This window comes from Ambystoma mexicanum, chromosome 12 (genome assembly GCF_040938575.1).
Source record: "Ambystoma mexicanum isolate Mex_15411 chromosome 12, UKY_AmexF1_1, whole genome shotgun sequence".
NCBI classification, from domain to species: Eukaryota; Metazoa; Chordata; class Amphibia; order Caudata; family Ambystomatidae; genus Ambystoma; species Ambystoma mexicanum.
In genome coordinates, this window is record NC_090936.1 from 1,099,090,285 (window position 1) to 1,099,116,545 (window position 26,261).

At 44.1% G+C, this 26,261-nt stretch overlaps 1 protein-coding gene across 1 annotated transcript in view; it reads left to right on the plus strand.

Moving 5' to 3' along the window:
* Positions 1–26,261, plus strand: part of FBH1 (F-box DNA helicase 1) — a 1,469,681-nt gene that overhangs the window by 1,363,131 nt on the left and 80,289 nt on the right. The window contains exon 21 of the mRNA XM_069629653.1: positions 25,786–25,988. Within this exon, the coding sequence (XP_069485754.1) occupies positions 25,786–25,956 (171 nt within the window). The 3' untranslated portion in view covers positions 25,957–25,988. The remainder of the gene's footprint in view (positions 1–25,785; positions 25,989–26,261) is intronic.

The window sequence follows — 26,261 nt, forward strand, 5'->3', positions numbered from 1 at the left end:
TTGTTGCTTTCCTTATCTATATCTTGTGCTGTACGTCTTTTTATATTTCCTTTCCTTTTCCGCTCATTACCTACAAGCTTTCTCTTGGTTTTCTGCTCTGTTCTAACTTTTTTCACTCTTCTGCTCCGTGCTGCTTTACAAGCTTTCTGTCGCTTTTCTGCTCTGTGCTGCTTTACAAGCTTTCTTGCTTCTTTCACTTTTCCGTTCTGTGCCGCTTTACAGACCGTGTCTTTCTCCTGCTCTGCTCCAGTCAACTACACACTCCCGAGTTTCTCTGTCTCTGACTTGAAGCTCACCGGGCAGCGTCGCATTGACAAGCAGTCCCTCTGGATACACGGGTTAAGGTCAGGGTCTCACCACCTGCCCCTCAGACACATTTGGGACAAGGACAAGTCCCAAGGGACCAAGCACTTTTCTGACCGCCAACAGCCACGCTGCAGCCCCTCACAAACACCGGGCCAGCAACTTGGCATGCCTTTCTTCTACCGGCTTCAGGTCCTGCTGCTCTCTGCTCCTTGGCCTCTCTGGACAAGACAAAATCCCTGGCTCGCGCATTCAGAGGAAAAAGACCACACCTTTTATAGTTGTAAAAATAGTCAAGTGGAGTCGGTTGCGAGTGATAATTGGTAAAGGCCTGACTCTGCCTGACTCTGTCAGGTGGGACAGTTTGAGTTATTTCTACAGCCGGTTTCCCTTACCTTCCCCATGTTGTTCCTATGGGACATTTTCACCACTCCTGGTTGCCTCTTCCTCGTCCCAGTATTGGTTGAAAATGGGGAGGGGGAGATGGAATGGGTTTGGAATTACCCTATAAAACCTCAGGGAGAGGGTGTTGAGGTGAAATGCGAAAAGGGGGAATACCATGTCTCTCCCTTGGGTGTTCACTTCCCAATCCCCTGTGATCTTCCACTCAGGTGATCCTCCCTCGCATGTCCACTCCCAGGGTCACTATCCAAAAGCGATGGACCTTCCCTGGCTGCCTGAATAGAGGGGAGTAGGTTGGAGAACACCCTCAGGTTTCTCACACAGGTCATCTTCGAATAGAGAGGATCAAGTAGCGTGTAAGCATGTTTTCTACTGGCCTGAGATTGGGGCCTAAGTAGAGAAACACTGTAAGAGCTGCTCCACATGTCAGTTGTCTGGCAAAGGTTTAGCAACAATTCAAGCTCTTTTTGTACCATTACAAGTAGTGAGTGTACTAATTGGGAAGTTGGGGATAAACATGGTTGGTCCCTCAAGCCCTCCTACATCTTCAGGCATCAGGTTTATCTTGGTGCTTATTGATTATGCTGTCAGGTGTCCTGAAGCCATTGATTATGCCGTCAGGTATCCTCAAGCCATCCCTCCCAGGACAAGTAACTGCTAAATCAATTGTTCGAGTCGTGCTGGGTATTTTTTATCAGAGTTGGCTTTCCAAAAGATGTTGCGTCAGACAGAGGCATGCACTTTATGTCCAACTACATGTAGGCAATGTGAAGATAATGTGTGGTTTCTTACAGGTTTACCTATGCATACTATCCACAAACCAATGGACTGGTGGAGAGATTCAACAGGACATTAAAGAGTATGATTAGAGCTCTGCCCCAGAAAAGGAAGTTGGAACTTCTCTTACCATGTCTTTTATTCACCTACAGAGAAGTGCCACAAGGAGGGGTTGGCTTTAGACCCTTGGCCCTGTTGAAGGAAGGGCGGGACACTCCCTATAATTCACCCTTCTTAAATGTGGTGGACTGTGTGTTGGGTCTGAGGAAGAGAATGGCTCTCATGATGGCTGAGGTTACAGACTGGCCAAGCATTGCTAAAATATTAATATGAACAGAGAGCAGGACTGAGCGTCACACTATAAGCCTATAGCTTTACGGGACAAATGGTCAGGACCTTACAGAGGTGTAGACTGACTAGGTCAGGTGAACTATTTATTTGACCTGTGACGCTCCAAAGTGGGTCTTAAAATGTTCCACATAAATAGATGTAAGGCTTTCATCCCTAGGGTGGTAATGGGAGCCCTGCTTTTAGCATCAGATATGGAAGAGGAGCCTGAGCCTCTCCCTGAACTGTTCCAAAGTACTCCTTCCTATGGCTCCATTGAAGGTTTCAAATTGTCCCCACAGCTAATCCAGAAACAACAAGAAGAGGTCCAAACATTGCTTAGTCAATTTGCCTCCTTGTTCACATTGACCCCAGGACTGACATCTTGGTGCCAGCATGATATAGATCCTGGAGACAGTGTGCCTCCCACGTCTAGGAGTTACAAGATGTTACAAAGTGATATACAAATCAAGTCTGAGGTCAGCAAGAGGTTGGGACTTGGAGAGATGGAGCCCTCTGGTCGTCCTTGGTCCAGCACAGTGGCTTTGGTACAAAAGGCAGGTACTTCTGATTTGATATTCTGTTTGGATTACATAGCTCTAAATGCTGTCACCAAGACAGATGCCCACCACTTACCATGAACTGCTGAGTTGGTGGACAAGCTTGGTGCTGCAAAGTACCGAAGCATTTTTTGATCTTACTTCAGAGTATTGGCAAATTTCCCTGTCTGAACATGCCACGGATAATACTATATTTTCCACACCCGAGGGTCTTTACCGGCCTTTGAGTTACAAATGCAACTGCTAGATTCCAGAGGTTGGGCATCCTTGTCCTGAATAGATGTGATGAATCCTGGTTGGTATATCCTGATGATATTGCAGTTTTCAAACCCACTTGGGAAGAACATGTGAGGCCTCCTGTTAATACTGCAGACCCTTCAACAGGCCCATTTGACCATAAAAGCCGCCAGGGGGCCAGATTGGACATGGATCAGTGACCGACCCTTGCCAGTGACGTTGATGGGGACATGATTCAGCATCTACACAGCAAAGTGCAAGACTCCTACAGCCCAAACCCATGAGGGCGCCTTTTCGGCCTCCCTGAGTTTTTTATAGGACTTTTATGGCACACTATAGCCCCATTGCTGCCCTGTTGACTGCTCTCACTACTCCAAGGAAACCTAAAAGGTCTCTTGGTCTGAGGAGTGTGAGAATGCTTTAGAGGGTTTAAAGGCTTCATTGTGCTAGGCATGTGTTCCCACGGTACCTGACTACCTGAGACCCTTTATACTATAGATTGATGCCTCTGACACTGGAATAGGAGGAGTCCTCTCACAGCTAGATGACAAAGGCGGGGAACGCTGTATTTGTTTCATCATTCACCAGCTTAAGAACAGAGACTAGAAGTAGGCCACTGTGGAAATAAAATGTTTTGCCATTATGTGGGCTCTACGTCTTTGGGATTCACTTCACCATTCAGACTGACCATACACCCTTAATGTTGCTGATGAACCCGAAGGGTGAGAATTATAAACTATTCAGGTTGTCCATAAGACTTCATGGCTTTAACTTCAGTATTGAGCATAGGCCAGGTCCCCACTATAGCAATGCTGGTGGTCTGTCCATTATGTATAACCCACCGGAAACAAGAAATTCATTGAGGGGTGGATTAGATTCACCCTGTCTATAGTCTGGGACGATGGTTGTGCTCCCTCCATAGATATCACCTTTTGCTTTTTGAGACAAATTAAGTCTTTTTGCTTCACTTGCCTTGCTAAACTCATCTGTTATGGGGGCACTGACCATTATCTATGACTAATCCGTGCAGGAGAACTCTGTTCTCCATTGTAAAGTTATTTATGTTTCACTGTACACATCACCTTACTATGAAGTGTGCTAGAGACACTTTGTGTAGTGTGAAGGCATCATGAAGTAAGACGCAGACAACAGATTCAACTTCTTAAGTAGATGTTTTATTTTCTTAAATGTCAGGATGGAATAAGGCCTAACTTGCTCTATGCTAAGGTGGGATTTCCCTTCCTAAAGAAAACTAAGGGTATTCTGTGTCAGTAAGTTCAACTTAAAAGTATGCCTGTGTCCAAAACCTATACTTGCCCTCACAGCTCAACATATATAAGGTGTAGGGGATGTTGTCATCAAAATAAATAGTGCACAAAACAAAGTTCTGATCTTCTTCCAGCTCATGGCTTAAGTTCAGCGTCCCTTCTCCAAGTTCAGAACTAGTTGCGGGTTCCCTTCCCCAAGAGTTCAACACAATTCACCAGAGGCCTTAGGGCTTCCTATCCCCAAAAGTTCACCACAGTACCAAAAGGCCTTGGGGCTTCCTTTCCCCAAGGCTTCAACACAGTTACAAGGGCCCTGGGCTTCCTTTCCCTGAGAATTCAATACAGTTCTAGGGTCAATATAATTCACAAAGTCTTGGGGATCCTTTCCCCAAGAAGACAGCTCACAGTTCACACAGTCTCTGGGTTTCCTTCGCCAAGAAGTCAGCTCTTCCAGGTTTCCAAAACAACAATTAGTTCAAGTCTCTTGACTTTCAAAATAATCGAATTCAACTACTTACAAGGTTATCAATAGTTCACAAAGGTTCCTTTTTCTTTCTCTGTATTTCTCATGCACAAGTAACGGTAGCAGAATGCAAGCTTCTTCACATTTGCTTTCCTTGGCAATTTTCAAGTAGCAGTCACTCGGTCTAGGCTCAGTTGTCGGACCACACGGTCCCCCCGTTCCAGATCACACAACTGATAACCCTTGGCACTTTGTTTATGCTTCTGTATTCCATATATATATATATATATATATATATATATCAATCAACACTGATTTCATGTTCTCCTTGCCATTCTCTTGGCTTTGACAAAACGTGTATTTCATATTCATATTCTCCTTTGGCATTCTCTGGACTTTGCCACAATGTGTGTTTCACATAGTTCATTCTGTGGTGTTCACCTTCTTACACCACCTTATTTCTCTTTGCTCAGAAGTATTCATCATTTGTTTGGATCTCGTGCTATGTTCACATAGGCTCAACACACTTTTCGCTTAGTTCTGTATTCAACAATGTTTGCAGACTTCATCAAAGTACTTATAGTTCTTTGCCTCTTTATCCAGAAATAAATAATGGTTGTAGCACTCTCAAAAAGTATATATATGACTCTTTTCAGCTTTATCTGAAATTCAGTAATGCTCATAGCACTCTTAAAAGTACTTATGCCACTTTGCAGCATGTTCGGTATTCAACATCGGATTTAATCTTTCATAACAATTGTAATGATTCTTAGCCCATTCTGTATTCCAATATGCCTCTTCCCAGCCCTGGAGCGCCCCAGTATGAGTGTACCCTTTCTTTACACTCACCAGTCTGGCATAGCTCCTAAGTCCTCTCTGTTTGGCTTCTCCGCATCTTTCAGCTGCGCCTGGCTCTTGTATGAGCTCCTGCGAGCAGCGCTTGCTGTCCTCGGTTTCAGCTGCACGTAGCTGTGCTCTCCTCTAGCAGAGGCTAACATCGGCCTGTGGCAGTTGGGAGCCTTCGGTGTCCCACAGATCCTGCTGTGGACACCCGGAAAAGGGGAGGGCAGGCTCCCTGCCCCTCTCATGGCCTGCACTGTACCCTGCATCCTGTCTGTACTCCTGCCCACCCAGCTTTGCTCCAGCCAGTTCTTCTACAGCCTGTTCCTCCTCTGCATGCCACTTTCTCTCCTGGATGGCTCACCCCAGGATGGTTCTCTCCAGGATAGTTCTCTCTGGCTGCTGGGCTGGCACTCCTTTTATACACCTGGGACCTGTTAAGTGGTTTCTGGTGTAAGCCCTTCACTTTGGTTGCCTGATCATAATTAAGTCAATTATTGGATGTGCCTGGCTTTTACAATAGTACTCCTCAGCTCTCTTCTTCGTCTCAGTACCACCGTGGTCTGAATGAATGAAAGTGTGCATTGCCCCTAGTTGCTTCTTCCTCGTCCCAGTCTAAAGGGAAATGGCTGTGTGACATTGTGGGTGGCGGAAAGGGCCAAAGACTGATATTTCGCTATATTAACAAGAGGATGCTGATGTATATGTGGCTGGCTCACCTGAGGGAGATGCTTCCCTAGTGGATCTTTTCCTTGTTTAGTAAAATATTGGTATTTTGGAGGGTCATTTGGAAGGGAAGAGGCGTGGAAGGATTGCCAATAGCTTACAAGGGTGGTTGGGACTGAAGGTTAATTTGGAAAATGGAATGGGGAATACCATGCCTCACCCAAGGACGTCCTCTACCCACTCCCCAAGTCTTCTCCACTCATGTGATCCTCATATCCACCGCCAGGGGCAGGATCCAAAAGCGATGGCCTTTCCCTGGCCACCTGAACAGAGAATACCGGGGGGAGAGCAAGTGAGGACGCACTCAGGTGCCTCACAGTAGTGTGTTGATTCACAAGGTGTCGTCACTTCGCCTCATGAGGGAGCCCTTTTCCATGACGTTAGGGAGGTGCAGCTGCTACCTAATAGTCCCCCTCGGGGTGGTTTAATGCAGGAGAACCTCATAGGGAGGGACTCCCCCTCTTGGAACAAGAACGATCACCTGGGGTACAACCCATTGAGTATCGTCACTCCCCAATATTCCAAAGCCTGCTTCGCTGTTCAGAACCATTTTATTGAAAGTAAACTTATGTATCGTTGTAACAAAGGGGATAAAGCTAAAGCCAAAAGTACTAGGACGAAGAAGAGCACAGGAGCAATGAAAGTCATTGATTGTGCTAGTACTGGTACAGGGTGGCCCACAGGAGGCATGAGGATTAAGTTATCAACCAAAACAAAGAACTTTTACAATCTGCCAGGGCGGGACTGGCAACATTGTATAAGTATAGATGATGGACGAACAAACCTGTCAAACCCAGCTGGGAGAGGCAACCGGTGCGGAAACCAGCCGAAGTTTCAAACGCTGTGGGCAGAACAGAGTTGGAGAAGGAGTTCTCTGTGGTTCCAGCTGACCAGAGAATAGCCAAGCAGCATACCAGAGCGCATAGCTGCGGAAACCAGAGAGAGAAGCCTTGTGCATCAGAGAGAAGAATCCCAGTCACAGGAAGAGGACAAGTGGGCGGAAGATACACAGTTCGGGGACCCTAACACATGTATACCCATCATCGGAGGAGAGCTTCCTCATTACACTGGCGACAATAACCCACTAAGCACCAGAGACGGGTCAGAGACCTTAATCGGTCAAAATCCAGCATCCGAGCAGAACTTCTTTGTCGCAGTGGCAGTAATAAGCCCACTGACTACCAGAGAAGGGTCTGGGACCCCAACAACAAGGAACTGAGCAGGCAAGGAAAACATCCTTGTCAGAGTGGAGGCACTAAGCCCAGTGATAAAAAGAGATGGATTTGGGATTTTGCAAACACCAAAACAGAGTGACAACGTGTTTATCAAGCTGAAGGTTGTGAGAAAGAACTTTTTCGAAACCAGGTTAAGGGAGTCATTCGCCCTGGCCTTGTTGTGAACTGTGTCAAGTAATACCAGAAGGGGGTCATTCGCCTTGTCCTGAACTAGGAGTTGTGCTAGGGACGCCAAGGGAATGGGAGTCATTCCTCCTGGTTTTATTGAAAACTGTATAGATCTATACCAGGAGATGGGAGCCATTCTCCTGGACATGGAATTGTATGAAGGCTGTGTGAAACCGCAAGCCATCGGAAGGGATTCATTCCCCCTCGCATTCTTGCTGCAAGAGAACATTCTTTTAAACACTATCTGACCATCAGGAGAAGGGATACATTCTTCTGGAGAAGGAACTTTGTTAGAGTATCCTTTAGTTGTAGAGTGAGGGATAGAAGTAGGTTGTGACACAGGACGGTGGAGTTTGACTGGATGGACATTCTGACAGACGCTTAAGTATTCGTTTTGAGGCAGGGAAACCCCTTTTAAAAGATAGGGATAGTGAGGGCCTTTTTTATGCACAAATAAGTCTATTACCACTGTCATGCCACCTCCCTTCTTCAACACCCTTACAGTAGCTATAACTTTTGTTATTTGTAACTTTGGGGTTGCTTGCATGATGTGTCATTAAAGGGCTGGTGGCAGCGCATACTTTTCTTCTGTTTTAGTTTTTATTCTCTCATGAACCTTTGCGTTTTATGGCTTAATGCCATTTAGAGTACCATATTCTCTAAAATAGTCTTGCCATGAAAATTTCAACTGTCCTTTGGCAATCTTGTAGGTCTGCCTCCTTCCTGCCCTTAAAGGGCTGGAATTGCCATATATGGTAAGCTCTTACCTGGGAGAAGCTCCTGCTCTCCTGTGCAAAGCAGCAGTATGTGTTTGTGACCGAATGTGGGGGCTGCGACTGTCTGTTTTCAGTCTACATCCATGCCAATGTTGCTGGGCAGAAGTCCCAGAACTCATCGTTGGAAGCCAAAAAGCATGGTTTTCTTAGATTGTCCTGGCAAAGTCCTGCTCCTTTGCATATATCCTAAAAGTCTTCAACAGTGCTTTGAACCCTGGACAACTAGCCTCGCCCCCCCCCCCTGCTTGAGAAGTGCCCCAGAAACATCCTGTGGGCTGATCAGCTTCTTCCTGGGCTAATTCGCTGCATCGGTTGCTATCCCAATTTGATCCTTGGGACTCTGCAAATCGACTAGTGAACCAACAAGCCTCCCCCTTGCAGTTGCAACCCTCCAACACAGAGAGGGGCCTCGAAGGGCAGTTTCTTTGTTTCTGCCACAAGGGTCAACATTCACCATTTCTTCATAGGGCCATCACTGCCTGCATCACAACCTGGGGTTCCTCTGAGATCATCGCGGGAGTGGTGGCTTTTTTTGTTTGTTGTCATTCTGATCTTTATTAACATTTTAAAATAACATTTTCAACTAACAGTGCAGTGTTCACCCAACTCTCCCACAGTCACGTGCAATTATTCAGCTTGGACAGGTCATGCAACACACAACGCACTGGGTCTAGTGGAATTACCCTGCCCAAAGTATCCTCAACCCTCGAGAGGATGCAGACCCAATAACTCTTCAACTTGGGGCATGACCACAAAATGTGCAGTAAAGTCACCTCCAGGGGCGTGACACCTCCAACAGCTATCTGTACGGCCCAAACGTGCCTTCATGAGCCTGTGAGGTGTCCAGTACCAATTTTGGAGTATCTTATAATGTATTCATTTAAGCCGGATTTCTCTGGCACCCCTTTCAAAACTACATAGTATGCTCACTAACCTACCCTCCTCTGGCCTTTCCCCAACAACCCCTGCCAATTCCAGTCTATCCCCTCTTTATTCTGGACATTACAAAGGACCTCCAGCAGAATAGCATAGAATTTGCCAATCAAGGCTCTACCCCCCTTCCAGGCCCGCGCAAGCTTGGTGATAGGCGATCTCCTATGCAGTGAATTATGGATTCCCTGTGCCGCTGATAAACAATGTGCCAATTGGCCATATCTCCACCTCTCCTCGTCTGCCAAGCCAAATGTGCTTGCTACCTCTTCAAAGCTCTTAGGGTGGTGCCCCTCCCAGACGTCTCAGATTTGATGGATTCCCCCATTGCTCCAACTCACCCAATGCACGACCTGGTTTGCGATCTTTAATGCGCTGTTATTTCACCCTGGAGCCTCTAGATGCCAGAACCTATCAACCTTGATCCCCGCATGCGCCCTCTCCCAACCTAGCAAGGCAGTGCCTGTAATGGGGTGTTTCCACATCCCAGAGGAATATAGTACCTCCACTCCAGACTTCCCGGACAAAGCTTACTCCATCTTGCCAGAGGGGCCTACCCTGCGTTTTTTTTCTTCAACCTGGCTGAGGTGTACAGCTATCCAGTATGCAGATTGGATCCATTGGAGCATGGAGCCCTCGACTAGCCGGACCCAAAACCTGAAGCCGAAAATGTTCTTTGCACCGAAGACCCCAGGACATCATTTAACAAAACCAAGGCATAATATAAAAGGGCCCAGCGAATTCAGGACATTTGGAGTACAGCAGATAAGTAAACCTGCCTGTTCATACTCCCGCACTTTCATAGGTTACCATTTAAAATGTTGGATCAGGGCTCTGACTCTAATGGATGTTGGGTTTGGGTCAAGCTTATGATTAATTCTGTACATGTTTCTATTTTGAACATCTATGGGCCAACCCTACCCAATCCTAATTTTTGGACCTCTGTCAAACAAATTATTCTTAAACACAATTTCACTAATCTAATTATGTGTGGTGATGTCAATCAGGTCCTTGATCCATTTATTGAGCGAAAATCCAGCTGTGAATTTAAACCGTCCAAATCTCACAAGTCCTTTGTAGGCTGCTTGGCTGAAACAGGTTTAATTGATTCCTGGAGGGTTTCCCACCCCACTCATAATACACTTTCCCGCCTAGACTATATTTTTTCCTCAAAACTTACTGGTACCATTGTTGATTCTATGATTTCCAACATTATCATCTCTGATCACGCCCCGGTATGCACCTCCGTTAATCTCGATGATATGAACAGGACATCCTCCCATTGGAAATTTAATAATTTCCTATTACAAGATCTGCAGTTTATTCAATCTGTTCAATCATTTTTACAACAATTCTATGCTGACAATCATGATAGTGATATGTCTATAGTGAACTACTGGGAAGCATGTAAGGCTGCACTTAGAGGCCACATTATGGCTTACTCAGGGGGGGAAGAAAGATGCATATAAACCACCTTGATGATCTTTATTCTCAACTTACATTGGCTGAGAAACTTTATTACCAAAATTCCAACACTAATAATCTTCCTATGGTTATGGCCCTACGTTTTCAAATTACAAAGAGCTTACAGACCTGGCTGCAGATACTATACTAAAATATAAAACAAACAGTTACCAAACATCTAATAAAGCTGGTAAGACACTTGCCTCATATCTGAAAACTAAAAAATGAAAGACAATATACTTCCCACATTAAATATGAATCTGGCACTTCTCATAATCCAGATGAAATCTTAAATTGTTTTAAAAACTTTTATAAAAATGTATATACCCCTGATAACCTTACCCTTCTGGAGATTATTGATTCATTTCTCAATGCAATTAATAGATCATCCAACCCTCAAATTGACCTTTCTCACTTAGACAATGAAATCACACTCCTTGAGATCATCCGAGCTATTAAAGGATTGGGCAGAGGAAAAGCCCCTGGACCGGATGGCCTGTCTACCGAATTTTTCGATAGTCTAGGTCATTCACTTACACATAAACTCAAATCTTTTATTTTCCTACTTCATTTCTCAAAAATCCTCATCTGGCTCATTCTTTGAAGCTTTACTCATATTATTCCCTAAACATGACAAAGATGCCACACTTCTCAGTAACTACCAGCCAATATCGCTCATTAATGTCGAGCGCAAGATCTTCGCAAAAATTCTCGCTAATAGAATTGAATCATCCCTCCCTGCTATGATTAAATCAGATCAGGTTGGCTATGTGAAAGTACGCAACATCCCGTCTAATGCTAGACTACTACTAGGTGCCATTCATGTAGCTCCGAAAGACAAAAAAGATAAACAGGGCTATGCAGCTATTGCAATTGATGCAGAAAAAGCGTTCGATCGGGTCAACTGGGACTATGTTTATATCCCTCCAGTGGCTTGGTTGTGGCGAAAAATTCATCTCCCTTGTCAAACTTCTTTATTCCTGCCCCAAATCTACAATTAGTATTATTAACCAATCCTCATCCTTCTTCCCCTTACTCAGAGGTACCCGTCAGGGGTGTCCTCTTTCCCCAATTTTATACATTCTTTCTCTGGAGCCCTTATTAAATCTAACAAAAACATACCTGGAATTATGGGAGGTGTTTCACATATCAAAATTGCAGCATATGCAGACCACATCCTCATCAATATCAGAAATCCCAAACTTCATCTCCCTGACTTGCTTAACACACTCTATCGATTCGGCCAAGTTTCGGGATATAAACATAACAAAGATAAATCTGAGATTTTACCCCTTAACCCCTATTGTCTCAAACATGAAATTGATGCCTTTGGTTTTAAATGGTGTAGCAACTCTATCAAATATCTTGGCATTCGTTTTGCCTCTACGATTCATGACACTATTAAATTAAATGCACAAATTCTGTTGGATAAACTTAAAGATCTAACATCCAGATGGTCTCCCCTTTATCTCTCATGGTGGGGTCGTCTAGACACGATCAAAATGATGTTTTCCCCAATTGTTTTATATTATTTGCATCTCCTTTCGGTCCCACTGCCTCTCTCCTTTTTTAAGCCTATTTATTCTGTCTTACTTAATTTTCTATGGGGTAATGGTAAATGTAAAAGAATCTCTGTTGCTAAGTTAGAGGCCTCCTTTGACAAAGGCGGGGTTAGGTTTCCTGATTTCAAATTGTAGCACTCTGCTTTCCTCCTCAAACAATCCCGCTGTTGGTATGCATCGCCCGAAGTATTAGATGTCCCCTCGTGGTGTATATTGGAAAAAAACATCTTGTTCATCCCTATATAATAGCAGACCTCATATATCTCTCAAATTATTACTCTACAGCTTTGTCTGATCCCATTAAAGCCTCCATGTCAGCCTTGAAGCTATTTCTTTTCCCTGACACTAGAACTCCTAATAAGAGCCTCTCCCCGTTTCTTTGGAACAATAAACACACTGTAATCAACAATAGAGCCCTTTGTTGGAGATCCTGGTTGAAAAAGGCATCAGATTCATTCAACAAATCATGAACAGCCCTTCTGTTCTTTCCTTCCAACAATTGCAATACCTGTTTTCTGTTTCATATGCTGATTTTAAATTTTTTTAGTAAACTACTCAATTTGTGTCTTGATGCCCTTCAGCACTTCTCAAATATTATCCTTTCGCCTGATGCCTATCGACTATTGCAGCTGACTACGATCTCCGATGTAAGGGCTTCTAAATTCTATAGTATCCTCGCCCCCTCAACGTCTGTGATGTGGCCGGCTCATCTATCTTGGGAAAATGACTTTGGTTGCACGTGGTCTCTTGCATTCTCTAAAATTAAATACATTTCTGCATCAGCCAATATTACTCAACATTGGTTCTTTTTCATTCACAGAGCGTTTATTACACCTATAAAATTATCAAAATCTAAGAAAGATGGTAATTATATGTGCTGGGCATGTTGGTTTTTCCCTGCCTCATATAAACACATGTTTTTTGACACTCCTTTTATTTTAAGATTTTGGCAAGATATATGGAAATACCCCAGATTAATTTTCAAGATTGATATTCCACTATCTTTGTTAAATATCTTTTTTGGTAGTCTAGCCATCAATTCCAGTGTTTTGCATGCCACAGCCAAACTTTATGATTTATTCATCTTCATCGCTCTAAAACTCATCAGAGCCAACTGGAAAAACTCACATTGCCTTACCGTCAGAGGCTCTGTGGAATAACATTTGTCATATACAAAGATTGGAACTATGTATGGCTAATAATCAAAATTATATCCCCCAATATAATGGCAAATGGAGTTTCTTCATTCATCCTTGTATCTGGTCCAACCCAAGGGCTTGATTAAACTGTTGCAGCGGCTGCAGAATCTGGCTGCTAGGGTAGCCACGGGCACTCCTTTTGGAGCTCACGTCTCCCCTGTGCTACGGACTCTTCACTGGCTCCTGGTGGCCCAGCAGGTGGAGTTTAAGGCTCTGTGTATAGTACAGCGTGCCCTCCATAATCAGGGAGCGGAATATCTCCAAGCCAAGTTTATTCGTTATCGCACCCCCAAACCCTGCAGCCTCCGCTCAGCCTCCACTCAGCCACTGCCGAACAACGTGTTGTGCCACAATAGGGACCGGTTTGGTGGTCAGACTTTCTCAATCGCTGCAGCAGTTCTGTGGAATGATCTCCCACTTGTCATCAAGAAAACCCCTAACTATTTGGAGTTTAGAAGGCGGGTTAAAACCCACTTATTTTGATCTACTCAGGGGGCTGTCTCTCTCTCTCTGCATAGTGCCATGATGCCTTTGGGCGACCGTGTGCTTTAAAAGAAGTGTTAACATAACATAACATTCGCTATTTAGACTGTTTTAACGGCTGTTTGAACTTTTGTATATACATCTTACAGTTTTTCAATTTCAGTATTTAGTGACTGTTGGACTCATCTGTAGATTATGCGTGATACCATCATTATTGTATTTCTATAAGCTTTCTATGTTGCAATGCCTTATTATACCCCCCTCTTTTCCTACCTTTTGTGTTCCTGTTTCGGGTTTGTCTCCCATCTGTCTCCCCTTGTTTGTTTTAGCTATTCAACAATACCTCTTAATCAGAATGCTTTAACTCATTATTCTCTTCATTATTTGTTGCGGTTTATCAATTCTTCTGAAATTATATGAACGTTTTGTATATAGTTCTATTATAAAGTTCACCTTGTTTCATATGCCATTATACATTTCTGCATTGTTCTAAAGATGTATCCTTACAAAAACTCTATAAAAAAATGTATTAAAATTCAAAAATAGTGTCCACAGTTACGTTGTGCGTCACATTGTGGTATATCTCTCATGATGATTACAGAAACTTCATTTCCCATGGAAGTTAATGAATGTCTATCATCTCAGTAGTCTGAAGCTTACATGCTTCAGCTATATACATATACATATGGGTATGGCACTTCAAGCTTACATGCTTCAGCCCTACACGTATGGCACGTATGTTGAGGTCGCTACTTCCTTGACTGTAGATCGAGACACCAATAATGTTGCTGCGCAATCTTAGCGCTCCAACTCAAATTAACTGGAATCGGCTGCGTTGTTATTCGGGTAACGCAAACAATCATGCAACATCATCTGTATTCGTGCATTGAATGAACTTCAAACTAGGACTCAAGTGGGAATAACAGTGCGAAGCACGGGTACACCTGTTAGTAATTATATACGTTATGTTTATACTTTAGTATGTACCTATTTTTGAATGCATGTTTCTGCTGTTTTAAGAATATATAGTGAATGTATTTATGATTTATTGACAATATGCAAAAACAGCCTGTGTCACATGAATATATCATGTTGAAAATGGGATTTCTTTAAGACAAAGTTTGTATTGCTAGAGACAGTGAATGAAGAAGCCCTGGTTCTATTAATTGTCTTTTAGTTATTCATTTACAATACTTATATGCTGGCATTTGCCAAACTTCTATTTAGTACAAATTTAGGTATGTATAAGAACTAACTGGAATGCAGGTTGGCAAAGACGTTTGCCCTTCGTTTTAAAATGTGGTTGAGTGGTGAGTAGTGGCAGGCTCGGACTGGCCTGTAGGGCAATAGGGTAATGCCGAACCAAAAACACAATAGGCAGTTTTTTTGGTCAAAGTGGCCCACCTTTTTAGCCTGTGTGGGCCAGTTTGATAATTTAATTCACCGTGCAGCTAGTGGTTTTGACCAGTGTTACTGAATAACTATTCTTTAAAATGCCCAATTTTCATCACATTTGATCAATACCCTCGCCCTTCAGTGCTACTCAAACAGCTTGTAACAAAGGGAATTAATTGCCATTTGCAGCTTTGTGCCACTTTTTCATTGGTGCCCGAGACTATTTTATGCCCAGGTACGACCCGGAGTGTTGGGTGGTGGGCTGATATGGGTTTACGATTAGAACCCAGGTCACCCAAGATCACACACACCAATTTAGTGACCTGATCTCATATCCCAAGGAGTTTGCTGGCCCACAGAGAAATAAAAGATGTCCTATAGTACTGGTAGCTTTGGAAAACCAATAGGCCTCGGGCAAAGCCAGTCACGTGCTTACCTCACTGTGGCAGAAAGAAGTTGGAAAGGAGCACAGTATTCATGTTATTCCCTCTGCCAGCTCACCAGGCCCCCTGCCTTTGTAGTGATACTAGGCAGTGCAGGGGGAGAGCATTGCGCGCCCTGAGGCCTACGGGCATGTGGCGCGAAACAATAAATAAATAATACTACTACTAATAATAATAATAAAAATAATATATGTATTCATCTAAGGGATTTATAAAGCACTAACCCGGTTGGGGAACAGGGCACTGTTCAAAGGGGCCAAACCCACAGGGTTACAACTAGAGTGCAGCAGTAGCACTGGAGCTAGGATAGGTAGGAAAAGCAGGGAGATTAGGGAAATCTCCAGAGTTGGAAAATAGGGTTGAGTGGAGCGATAAGCAAGATACTTGTTGAAGAGTAGGGTTTTTTCGATCTTCCTGAAGTTAAGGATGGAGGAGGCAAGTTTATCTGCATTGGTACCTTGTCCCAGAGATAGAGTGCATGAAAGGAAAAGACCTATTGCCTGTCCCCCCTTTGCTATTCTTTTTCTCCAACCTGGCGATGTTGTGACTTTTCGTGGCACAATGTTCTTCGGAGATGGTGCGTTTCATGGTCAAGTGGTATGTTTAACTGTAACTGTTTGCCTTGTAGGTGATGTGACAGTCTTGAACATGGTGCATGCTTTTAGGGTGGGGATGATGTGGTTGAATTTTCTTAGTCCTGTGATGAAGCATGCTGAACATATTTCAGTAGGCATAGGTGGAATCTGGAACTCCTGTGAGTGGGACATTGTTTCTATCCAGGTGGGAGAAGGCAGGGATGGAATGCTTCTCTCCAGCTTCTTAGAATTGGAGCAGTATAGGATGTGGCAGTCCTACTCTCTCCTGCCTCACCCTGCTCCTCTGGTATTTGATGGTCAATACCTGGCGAGGGACGCTAATCTAGGCAATTCATGACAATATCTTACTCATATTGTGAACACCTGTGCAAATTAAGTCAATACCTGGCAAATGTTGCAAGAATATGAACGCTATTGCTCGCACTTGTATACTTGTGCATTTAATAGCAATGCTTTCCAAATGATGCAGGTACCTGGGTAAACGTCAGTATCTAGAAACTTGACAATTCAGGCATATGATTGGAAAGCCCTGCATGCAATTAGTAGGCCTGGGCATATGATGGCATATAACCGCGTTTCTTTGTATATGATGATAGGAATGCTTGCCTGCATTTAAAATTAATTCCAAAATTTGGCAAGTTCTATCATTATCTGTCATGATGTGTGTGCCCGGGCAAATCAATGTAATTTTTTTTTTTTTATAATACTTGATTAACCTTCAAGGTTTTTACAATAATTTTACTCTGGCTTTCTGTCCTTGGTCTACTGTTCATTGTCAGCCATTGTTAAAATCCAGTCCATTATTTTTGCTGTGGCCGTCACCCAAGTTGTCTTTCCACCTCCGATTAATCTTGACCACCAATCCTCTTCGTCGAAAATGTTGGCTGTAGCTAAGATGGACTTCAAATAAGGTTGCCTGATGTTTTCCACTGCCGAACATAAGAGGAGGTGCCTCGTTGTTTCGATCTTGTTTCGGTTTTTGCAGAATCTGCATTTGTTTGAGCTTGCCATACCTTGGATGGCCAAAAGTTCATTAGTGTGTAGAAGGTTTAGGCGTGCTCTTAAAAAGGTGCTTTTCAACTTCCGATTAGGTTATTTCCCCACAAATGGTTGTAGAACATGACGTTTCTGAGTCACATGCGGGAGGTGTGAAACCAGTTTGTAGGATGCTGCTTGATCACACGTGCTGGCCCAATCAAGTTCGTTCATATTTTTGTGAATCTTTGTTGGATTTTCAATTAGCTCTTGTTTAGAGCATTGAATCAATTCCAGTTTGGCTTCTTGTTCAGCTGACCAGTGGTTTAAAGCAAGCATCGTCCTCCCTCCAACTCGTCATTAATTGCTACCAATAGCTCAGGGCGGTTTTCCAGCAAAAGTTTCCTGAACAACATCATGGTGTTTCTTTCTACAACCGATTGTAGCGAAAGCTGGCTCAGTTTGCGTCTTATCAAAACCATAGGCGTAGAGTTCGGCAAGTTCAGCACTTTCCTCCAGTAGTGGCTTTCTAGTGTAAGCCAAATCTTTTTGGGTAATCCCGGTATGGTTTTGGCCCCATAAACAAGAGATGGGACAACCTTAGCTTTGTAGTAGTCTATAACCGGTGCTAAGGAGAAACGGTCATACTTCTTGTCAATTACTTTAGCCTGCGATGTTAGGCTCTTAGTTTTTTTCTAGCAGATGTTTTTGCATGGCACTTTCATGTCGAGAACTATCTAGCATGATACCCAAATACTTGAAGTCGTTTACCTTCTCGATACGTTCGCCCTCCATGTTCCAGGCAAAGTTGACTCCTTTTCCTCTCCCCTTTCCAAAGGATAAGATTTTTGTTTTCGATTTATTGATTTCTAGATGATTTTCAGAGATGTATTCAGCAAAGTTAGTCAGCTGTCTCTGTAATCCAATGGCAGTTTGGTCGATGAGGATAATGTCCCCATGCAAGATCCTTGATATTTTGACCTTTCTTAGTTGTGGTGCGAAAGCTCTAACCTTGGGCTCTGTTTCCTTGTAATCGCCTATGAAGCGCAGAAAAAGTGCCGTGGCCAGAGGGCAACTTTGTTTTACCCCACGGTTTGTTAATGATTTCTTCAGATAAAGACCCTAGATGGTTGAGCCAAACTTGTATTTTAGTATTGTTGTGGAGTGCTATAATTGGTTGAAGTATGGCAGCCGGACAGTCCCATTTTCTTAGCTTCTCCCACAGCCTCGCTCTGTCTACTTGGGCGAAGGCTTGGTTTAGGTAGATGAAAGCCATAAAGATTTGAGGGCCGCCTGCTAGTGATTTACTTTTTAGCACGCTCAAAGTTAGTATATTGATGTTAGTACCCATGTTCTTCTTGAAGCCAGACTGGAAAAGGTCGTCGCAAGGAGCCCACTTGCCCATGTTCGAAAGTGGCGGAGGAGCAGTGACCCATATACTTTGCCAATCACGTCTAAGAGAGCAATAGGACGGAAGTTCTTGGGGTCGTCTCTATTTCCTCTCTTAAAAATGGGAACTACTACTTTGGTGGCCCAAGATTTAGGTAGTTCCTTGGCAATTGAAGATCTTTGAAAGACCTGGCTGATGAACGAAGACCATTCCTCTGGGTGCTGTTTCAAATGCATATTTGTCAATCCATCGGGGCTGGGGGCCCTTGAATTTTTAAGTTTCTTCAGGGCTTCCAGGATATCTTGTCTATCGTGAAGCTCCACCGAAGACGACGTCTCGTTCCTGTGCGATTTTCAATATTACAGAAGGATCGTAGAAGAGACTTATGTAGTGCGTCGTCCAAGTATCTTCTCCAATGCTGTTTATTAGCGAATCTGTTGTAGTTCATTCTGTGGAGTTGATCAGAGCCCATATTTTGCAGGTATTTTTGCCGCAAACAAGCCTCAGCATTTCTTACGAATCCCTTTGGTACAAGGTGTAACGATAATCTTTCAGCCAGATCTTATATTTCTTCAGCCCTATAGACAGAACTTGTGTATTTGCATCAGAGCTGTTGCTGGCTAATGCTCTTCTTAATTTCCTAAGGGGACGTCCTCTTGCGACCAATATTGGATCGTAATTATGGACAGATCTTTTGGTGTCTACCTCTCGGTTCAATTTTGTTTTCTTAAAGATGTTAAGCAGTGCGCAATAGTCTAGTTGAGAGTAAGCCTCTCGTGATTATCCCAGCGGAGCTTATTTGTTGGTCAAAGTGATTATGTTGTTTACGCTCAGTGAAAGACGGTTTCCTTTGGAATTTACTTCTAGCTTTGAGTTGGGCATTACTTTTTCTGCCAGAATGGCTGGCCACGTTGTACACAATAAGTTGTGGTCGCTTGCCGAGGTTTTGAGGATATTAAAGGAGATGATAGTTGCAAGCAAGACGGTTGAAGCAAAGATCTAGTCAATTGTGGCCGATGAATTACAACCTTCCCAAGTTGGAATACGATTTGTGCAGGCATAAGTGGTGTTGAGATTAACTAAATCTCTCGAAGTCCTCAGAGAAAGCCAATCTTTGCCACACAGCTCTGCCAAGGTCCCTGGCGGCCGTAGAGACTTCTTTGCACAGACTGAATTTAAATCTCCGAAGATGAAGAGATGTGGTTCGGCATAATCAGTGTATGATCGATCGATTTCTTTCTCCATCATGTCCACGAAATCATAATTTGTGATGGCGTCTGGATTCCAGTAGGTGTTTATAATTATGGCCGATGTTGTCAGTGATTTGCCTACGTCTGAGTTCCAGTAGTTCCACTTCACTTGAACTGTTAGTAGGAAAAGAGTAGATGTCAGAATGTTGACCATTTTCATCCCTTTCCCTGTGCGTATCGCAGTTAACAGGCCTGAAGACGGTCGCCCTTTTGGACCTTTCTTTGCCAGAGCAAAGGCTAAGTCGAACCCGTCTAAGACGGGCTTCGCTGTGAGCCACGTCTCCTGGAGGCACAGGATATCAAAAGAAGCCAGGTTCACATCCCCGGGCACCATAAAATGGGCAAACCCTTGTGTGTTCCATGAGCCTAGTCTGATGGTTGAGTTGATGTTAAATCGTTTTGTTGAAGTGACAATTTTCTGTATGGACTTGAGTTACTATTTTCTTTGAAGGGCAAGAGACTTTGGAAGCCAAGCCCATAGGTTTTGTAAAGGGTTAATTTTTTCCCTTTCGGTCGGCTGCTCAGAATCTTTTCCAATGGTCTGCTTGAAAGTTCTTTTTATTGATGTTAATGGACCCCTGGGTCTTCGTTCAATTTTTTAAACCGTCTCTTGTTCTTCTTTATTGGGCTTTCGAATTGCGTTTAGGCTTTCATCTTGGCTTGATGAAACTGCATTTCCTTTATCCCCATGAGGGCTTCTTGTTGTCTCCAAAGGTGTTTCAATTAACTTCGCTTTGGATCGCGATTGGTGGTACTTGTTTCGACTATTGTCGAATGGGGATCTATTAGGCTTAGAGTTCTCTATTCTTCTCGATGAGCTTGAATATTTTCGGCTTCCCCTCTGGGTATCTCAATATTGTTGGTGTCTAGGTTCTTCAGTTTCTCAGAGATCATATCCCAGTTTTAAGAGGTTTCCCGTGGAGTCGCGTAGCCACTGTTTTACCGATCTGGAAGTTATGTACAAGTAGGTGGTCGCCTGTCGGCCTTCGTGACTTGGCTCAACTATTTGGAGGTCATTAGATTCCACTGATCTAAGATTTGGGACACTGTGAAGCAGTTCCAATACTGTTCTTTTGTTAATGACGTATTCTCGGCTGTTGTCTACTTGTTCTAATTTGAAAGCTGGATTCAGTCTCTTCACTAGAGTTCTGGGTTTTACTAAGGCGCCTCTACCTCGGTTTTCCTTTTCTTGCATGATGTCTCTCCTGTGGTCTCTATGGCCTTCTCTGGGAGATCCTTTCCTCTGCTGTTCTGCTGTATCCAATTTTTCTTTTGGTTTACTTATTTTCCTCCCCGGGCTGTGATTTAGTGAGTTTGGTGCTTTTGAAAGATAACGCCGTTGAGAACCTTCAACCGGTTTTTCATGTTCCTTATACAACGGCATGTCGGAACCCCATTTTTCGATTTGAGCCACTTTCTTGCAGCGTTCCTCCAGTGACAGAAAGAGGAGTTGGTCTTTTATCTCAGTGGCGTTTATGTCTGTTGTCAGTTCCAATCTCTGGTCTTTAAGCCTGTCAACAGGCGAAGTGTCGTCTGAAGTGTTCCCCGGAATTTCATCAAGATGTTGACTCGGGTTTACTAAGGCTTCCTCCATCAAGAAGTCCTCAGTAGTTTTTGATGTCTGGTGAACTAGGTGACTCCACCAAGTCAATACAGGTAGGTGGGTTGCCATCTTTAGTGTGGTTTAAATTCGTACCACTGGGTTTGCGATTTACCACTGACCCCACTTTCTGGTCAGGCTTTGTGCATGATTTGACAGCCTGTCCCTGTTCCAGCACTAGTAGGCAGAAGACCAGTTGTTTCTCCCTACTTGGTGTTGTGACTTGAGTTGACTTAGAGTCAACAAAAATAGGGAAGTCTTTATTTGGCAGAAGCTCTGTTTCCTTGTTGGTAGGTTTTTCAAGGTCAATCGGGAGTTTTGACTCATTGCCTTCGCACACACAGTTGTGTCGATGCTTCACTCCTGAGTGGCTGATATTTTTGCCATTGTCTTTGGATTCTCTTGAGGGGTTGCTGATTTTCTCAGACACTTTGGATTTTTTTTGCGGAGGGATTAAAGGCGTGTTTTTACCCATCCCAGGGCCACTTGGCGTGTTAGATGATGTTTGATTTGGTCCGGTCCAGTTGCACAAGTTTTGGCACCCTACCTCTTGTGAGGTTGTTAGGGCTACTTGTGTCTGCTCTTCAACAGTCTCCTGTCGTTGTGAGATAAGTTTTTTTTCTTTCTTTTTGTTTTTCTATTACCGCAATGTAGCCCTCCAGATAGAGAAGTTTGGAGTGCATCATTGCTGAGATTGTGCTGTGATCTTTTAAAGTGTTGTTTATCGACTCATACAACTTTGTGAAGGGCGCAAGAGCCACCGTTACAGCTGACATGATTGTCAGAATGACATGTTTTTCTTTGGCGAGTCTACAGATGTAGATTCTGGTAGTTCACTGATTCTTCTAGCTCTCAAAGGAGTCAATGCCATTGATGTGAGGGAGTCTTTTTTAGATGATCTGGCACGAGGTGGGGTTATGCTCAGTGGAACCAGTTTTTGTTTTTCCTTAGGTTCATTGGGGGGATCATTTAACGTAAGTTTCCCTCTTTGTCTTTGTTCCATATCAAGGTCAGGGGGTTTCTGTCGACCCAACCTATTCACGTCCGCTAAGGGTGAGGCAGAGATGTCAGTTGAGGTCTTGTCCTCACAGGTTCTCGTTGGAGGCGGACAGAAGTCTGCCAGGGAAGCTCCTTTATTCGAGAGTGGATTGAGACACGCCGGGGGAAACAGAACTCCAAAAGGCAACTGCTTCTTATGTGGGGAAGCAACACCACAGGGCTGCTGATTATCATATATTGATGCATTGCTCATAATTGACGCCTCTTGGAGAAGTTCAGGGTCAGCAGTCGCTACAGTTTTGTGCTGTTCCCCGATCAATTCCAGTACGAAAGGGGGTTCCTTTTGCATAAGTTCCTCTTGATGGGGAAGGTGGACAGATTTGAACCTGTTGTTTTTTGGTTTTGGAGACTGTGTTCCTCCGAACTGAACACAACTTCCAACATTTCAGTGTTGCTGATTTCACAAATCTTGTCATATTTTCTTTTACATCGCTTCCCAAAGAAATCTTTCAGGATGTGTGTTAAAGAAGGGTTAGTTTCCTCTGGTTTCGGATTTTCTTTGGGTTTTAATATTTTCCTGGTTGGTCGTTTTACTGACTGCTTTTTAGGATTGCTGGAGTACAAAGGTTTGTCACCTTTTTTTTTGTCGACCCACTTGGGTGGGCGGATTGGCCGCTTGACTGGGCTGTCCATGTTTTTTTGTTCCTTGAAGCTCTTTTGCATTTCTTGGAGCAAGGACCTTCACCCTTGGTCAAAGTGGGAGCTCTCGTAAATCGAACTTTCCATCTTGTGGTACCGGGTGCATTTCAATGTTCACCATGAAGGGTTGGGCATGCTGAATGCACCCTGCTTGCGTATCTTCCAAAGCCTCACCAGACGTTCTACTTCCAAGTGTTATCCTACTTGGCATTTCCTTGTCTGTACAGTCACTTTCCCCGGGTAAGGGAGCACTTGTGGCAGAAGGCTCCTCTCCCATACCAAGGGACTGCGCAGTCAGCGCCTCTCCGGCGCCCCTGGCACACACTCTTCATCCGTGGCCCGCCGCTCCCCTTCGCGACTCGGCGCAGTCTGTCCTCCGGCAGATGGCACGGAGTCAGCGGCCACTGGGGAGGGGCACATCCCCGGGGAGCCATCGCCAGGCGAAGCAGACGAGACCGACACGGCCACAGGTAAGTCCAGGACCGTTGGGGCTGTTCTTGAGAGAGCGGGCGGGTTCCAAGCTGGTTCGTCACACAGCTCGACATCTTGAAGGGGTCCTTGCGTCTGATGATGGGCTGCCATAACAGTTGCAGATTGTAACGGGGACAGCTGAGGCCGCAGAGCCAAGGTGGTAGCCGGTCCCAGGGGCTTACTACTCACAAAGCGTGCTCCCGATAAATTCACCGAGGCCGCAGCAGCCTGGTCTGAGGCGGGAGTATCACCGAGGCCCAAGCAATCAGTGTCGGGAATACCATCAGACAGAGTATGTAAATGATCCACTTTCGCGCTGCCGGGAGGGTGTTTCTTCTTTTCCTCAGCACGGGGACGCAAACTCCTCAGACGACGGTCCTTCTCTTGAGTGGCGGGGCTGAGCAGAGCAGCGTCCATGGGGTCTATGGTGACCATAGCGGCCATAGACTGCCAAAGACTGCTACTCTGCCTCTGCGGCCGGTCCGCGGGAAAATGGGGATTTTAAACAGTCTCCTCCCCACTGGTCACACACTGAAGACAGACTGAGGTCTGCAAATCCGGGGAAACAAAGAGTAGCTGCAGTCACTGCCAAAGGCTGCTACTCTGCTGCTACTCCGTAGGAAAGTGGGGATTTTAAACAGTCTCCTCCCTGCTGGTCACACACTGAAGACTGAAGACAGACTGAGGTCTGCAAATGCTGGGAAACAAAGAGTACCTGCATTCACTGCCAAAAAACTGCTACTCTGCCCTCAATGTAATAACTGGCCTAATTGTGTGAGTAGCTGGGCATATGGCAATACCTGGGAAGTGTGGTGAGTACCTGGCATTATGATTGCAATAGACTGCAATGCAAAGAGTACCTTGCTCTTTGCTGGCAATTCCGGCCGCATACATGCAGTTGCATATATCATAGCAATACCTGGGAATATGGCTTCACAACAAAGAAAAGATGTGCACTACTCCGATGCCAGGATTATTGCCTTTTAAAAAAGCTTGAGTTTCTTTGGTTTGGAATAAATGATGTCAATATAGGGTTGCTGTGGGAGATGAGTGCCGCAGTCCCTTGCTCCTTCTTCACCTGCATCCCCCATTTCCCGCTCACTTTTTATTTTGTGAATATTCTTTGGTGGTGGTTTATTTACTTATAAGTTGTCCACTGCATCAGATGTTTGCTTTATGGTTATGCTGGTAGTTTTTGTTTCAAGTTTCTGTCTATGATTTGTCTGCTTTTTCCTGTGACGGTAGTTAGTGCCTTTTTTTAAATCTGTTTTTTCTTTTTAAAGCTAACAGTATCATTACGAACTGTTCTGCTGCTTGCATTTCCCCCCTATCGCCCTGCACAATATTGCCTGATTCTTGCTGCCCACGTTGTTGATTAGGTTTTTTTTTGTTTTCCTTGTCTGTCTTCAGACTCAATGTTTACAATTGATCATACATGATGTATGATCAATTGTAATAGCTTCTTTTTGGAATGTGCTTGATTAAGATGTGGACCTTAATAAATACAGTTGTTTTTTAAAAACAACTGTTCTGCTGTTTGTTACATAGCTCTCAACCTGTCAAAGTTACGATGAGGTTCCTTTGGCGCTGAAATACTGCTGCAACTGGAGCCAGCCCTTGCAATAGAGTGGATGAACTGCTCATATGTAGCTATACATCAGCATGCAATCTGTGTCAGATCCTAACCGATCCTAAACTTAAGAGCTATCTTCGATTAAACCTGTCAGATAGCTCAGCGAGTACGTGTTGACTTCTGTGATCATTGGTCAATCTTGAGGCCTCAAGTAAGATGAAGCCATTTTTTGTTACAAACCCAATCATTTGAGTCCGAGGATGTTGCATAATAGCAGCGCGAGAATTGATAGTGCAATACAAAATGATAAACATGTGGCAGGAAGAGATGGATATAAAACTAGTTGGCAAAAGGCTTTTGATGCCCTTCTTCCACCAACATGTACATTTCGGACATGGCGGTCCAGAGTTTTGTCTCCATAGCCCCGAAACGTCTAGTAACTTTTTTTTTCCAGTGGTTTCTCAATGTAAGTTTTCCCTTGGTATCATTAATTTGAGCTCATTGCAGGTGCTCTGAAACATGACCCCCCAACATTAGCTGTACTGTACATCTATTTCATTTGAACAATTCACCCATATATTCTTGAACGCAGCAAAAGGTAAACTTGTGAATTCCGACCTGTTACACAAAGTGCAAATGTGTATTCTGACGCATTCCTGTATTGTTCTCTACAGAGTGACACCCAGAGAGATGAGGGCGGCTATCTGTGCCCTACCTGTGTGGTGCAGCGTGTCGGTCCATACGCCTTTCTGGCGGCTGATCCTGCGCTCGTCCATTCCATGGAGTACACCATTGAAAACGTGGAGCTGCCACATCACATTCGTGTGCTGATGCAGATGATTTGAAGTCGACGAGAAATAATCAACACCTGGCAATGGTAGTTTTCGCTCATTTTTTAACATCTTATTTTCAAGCATCTGAGATGGCATTGTAGTTTATATGTTAAAATGATATTTAAAACACGCAATGAATTAAAATGGAGAATGAAGAACAAAGTCTGAATGGTGTAATCGGATGCTATCTCCAGCTGTACGTTGCTTTGTGGCAGGCAGGTTTACTCCGTGGTCTGATAAAAATAAGGGCCAATTCTCCATCCAACCGAATAGCTCTGAGGCTGCTTTGGCCAGAAATCAGCATTCAATATTTGAGT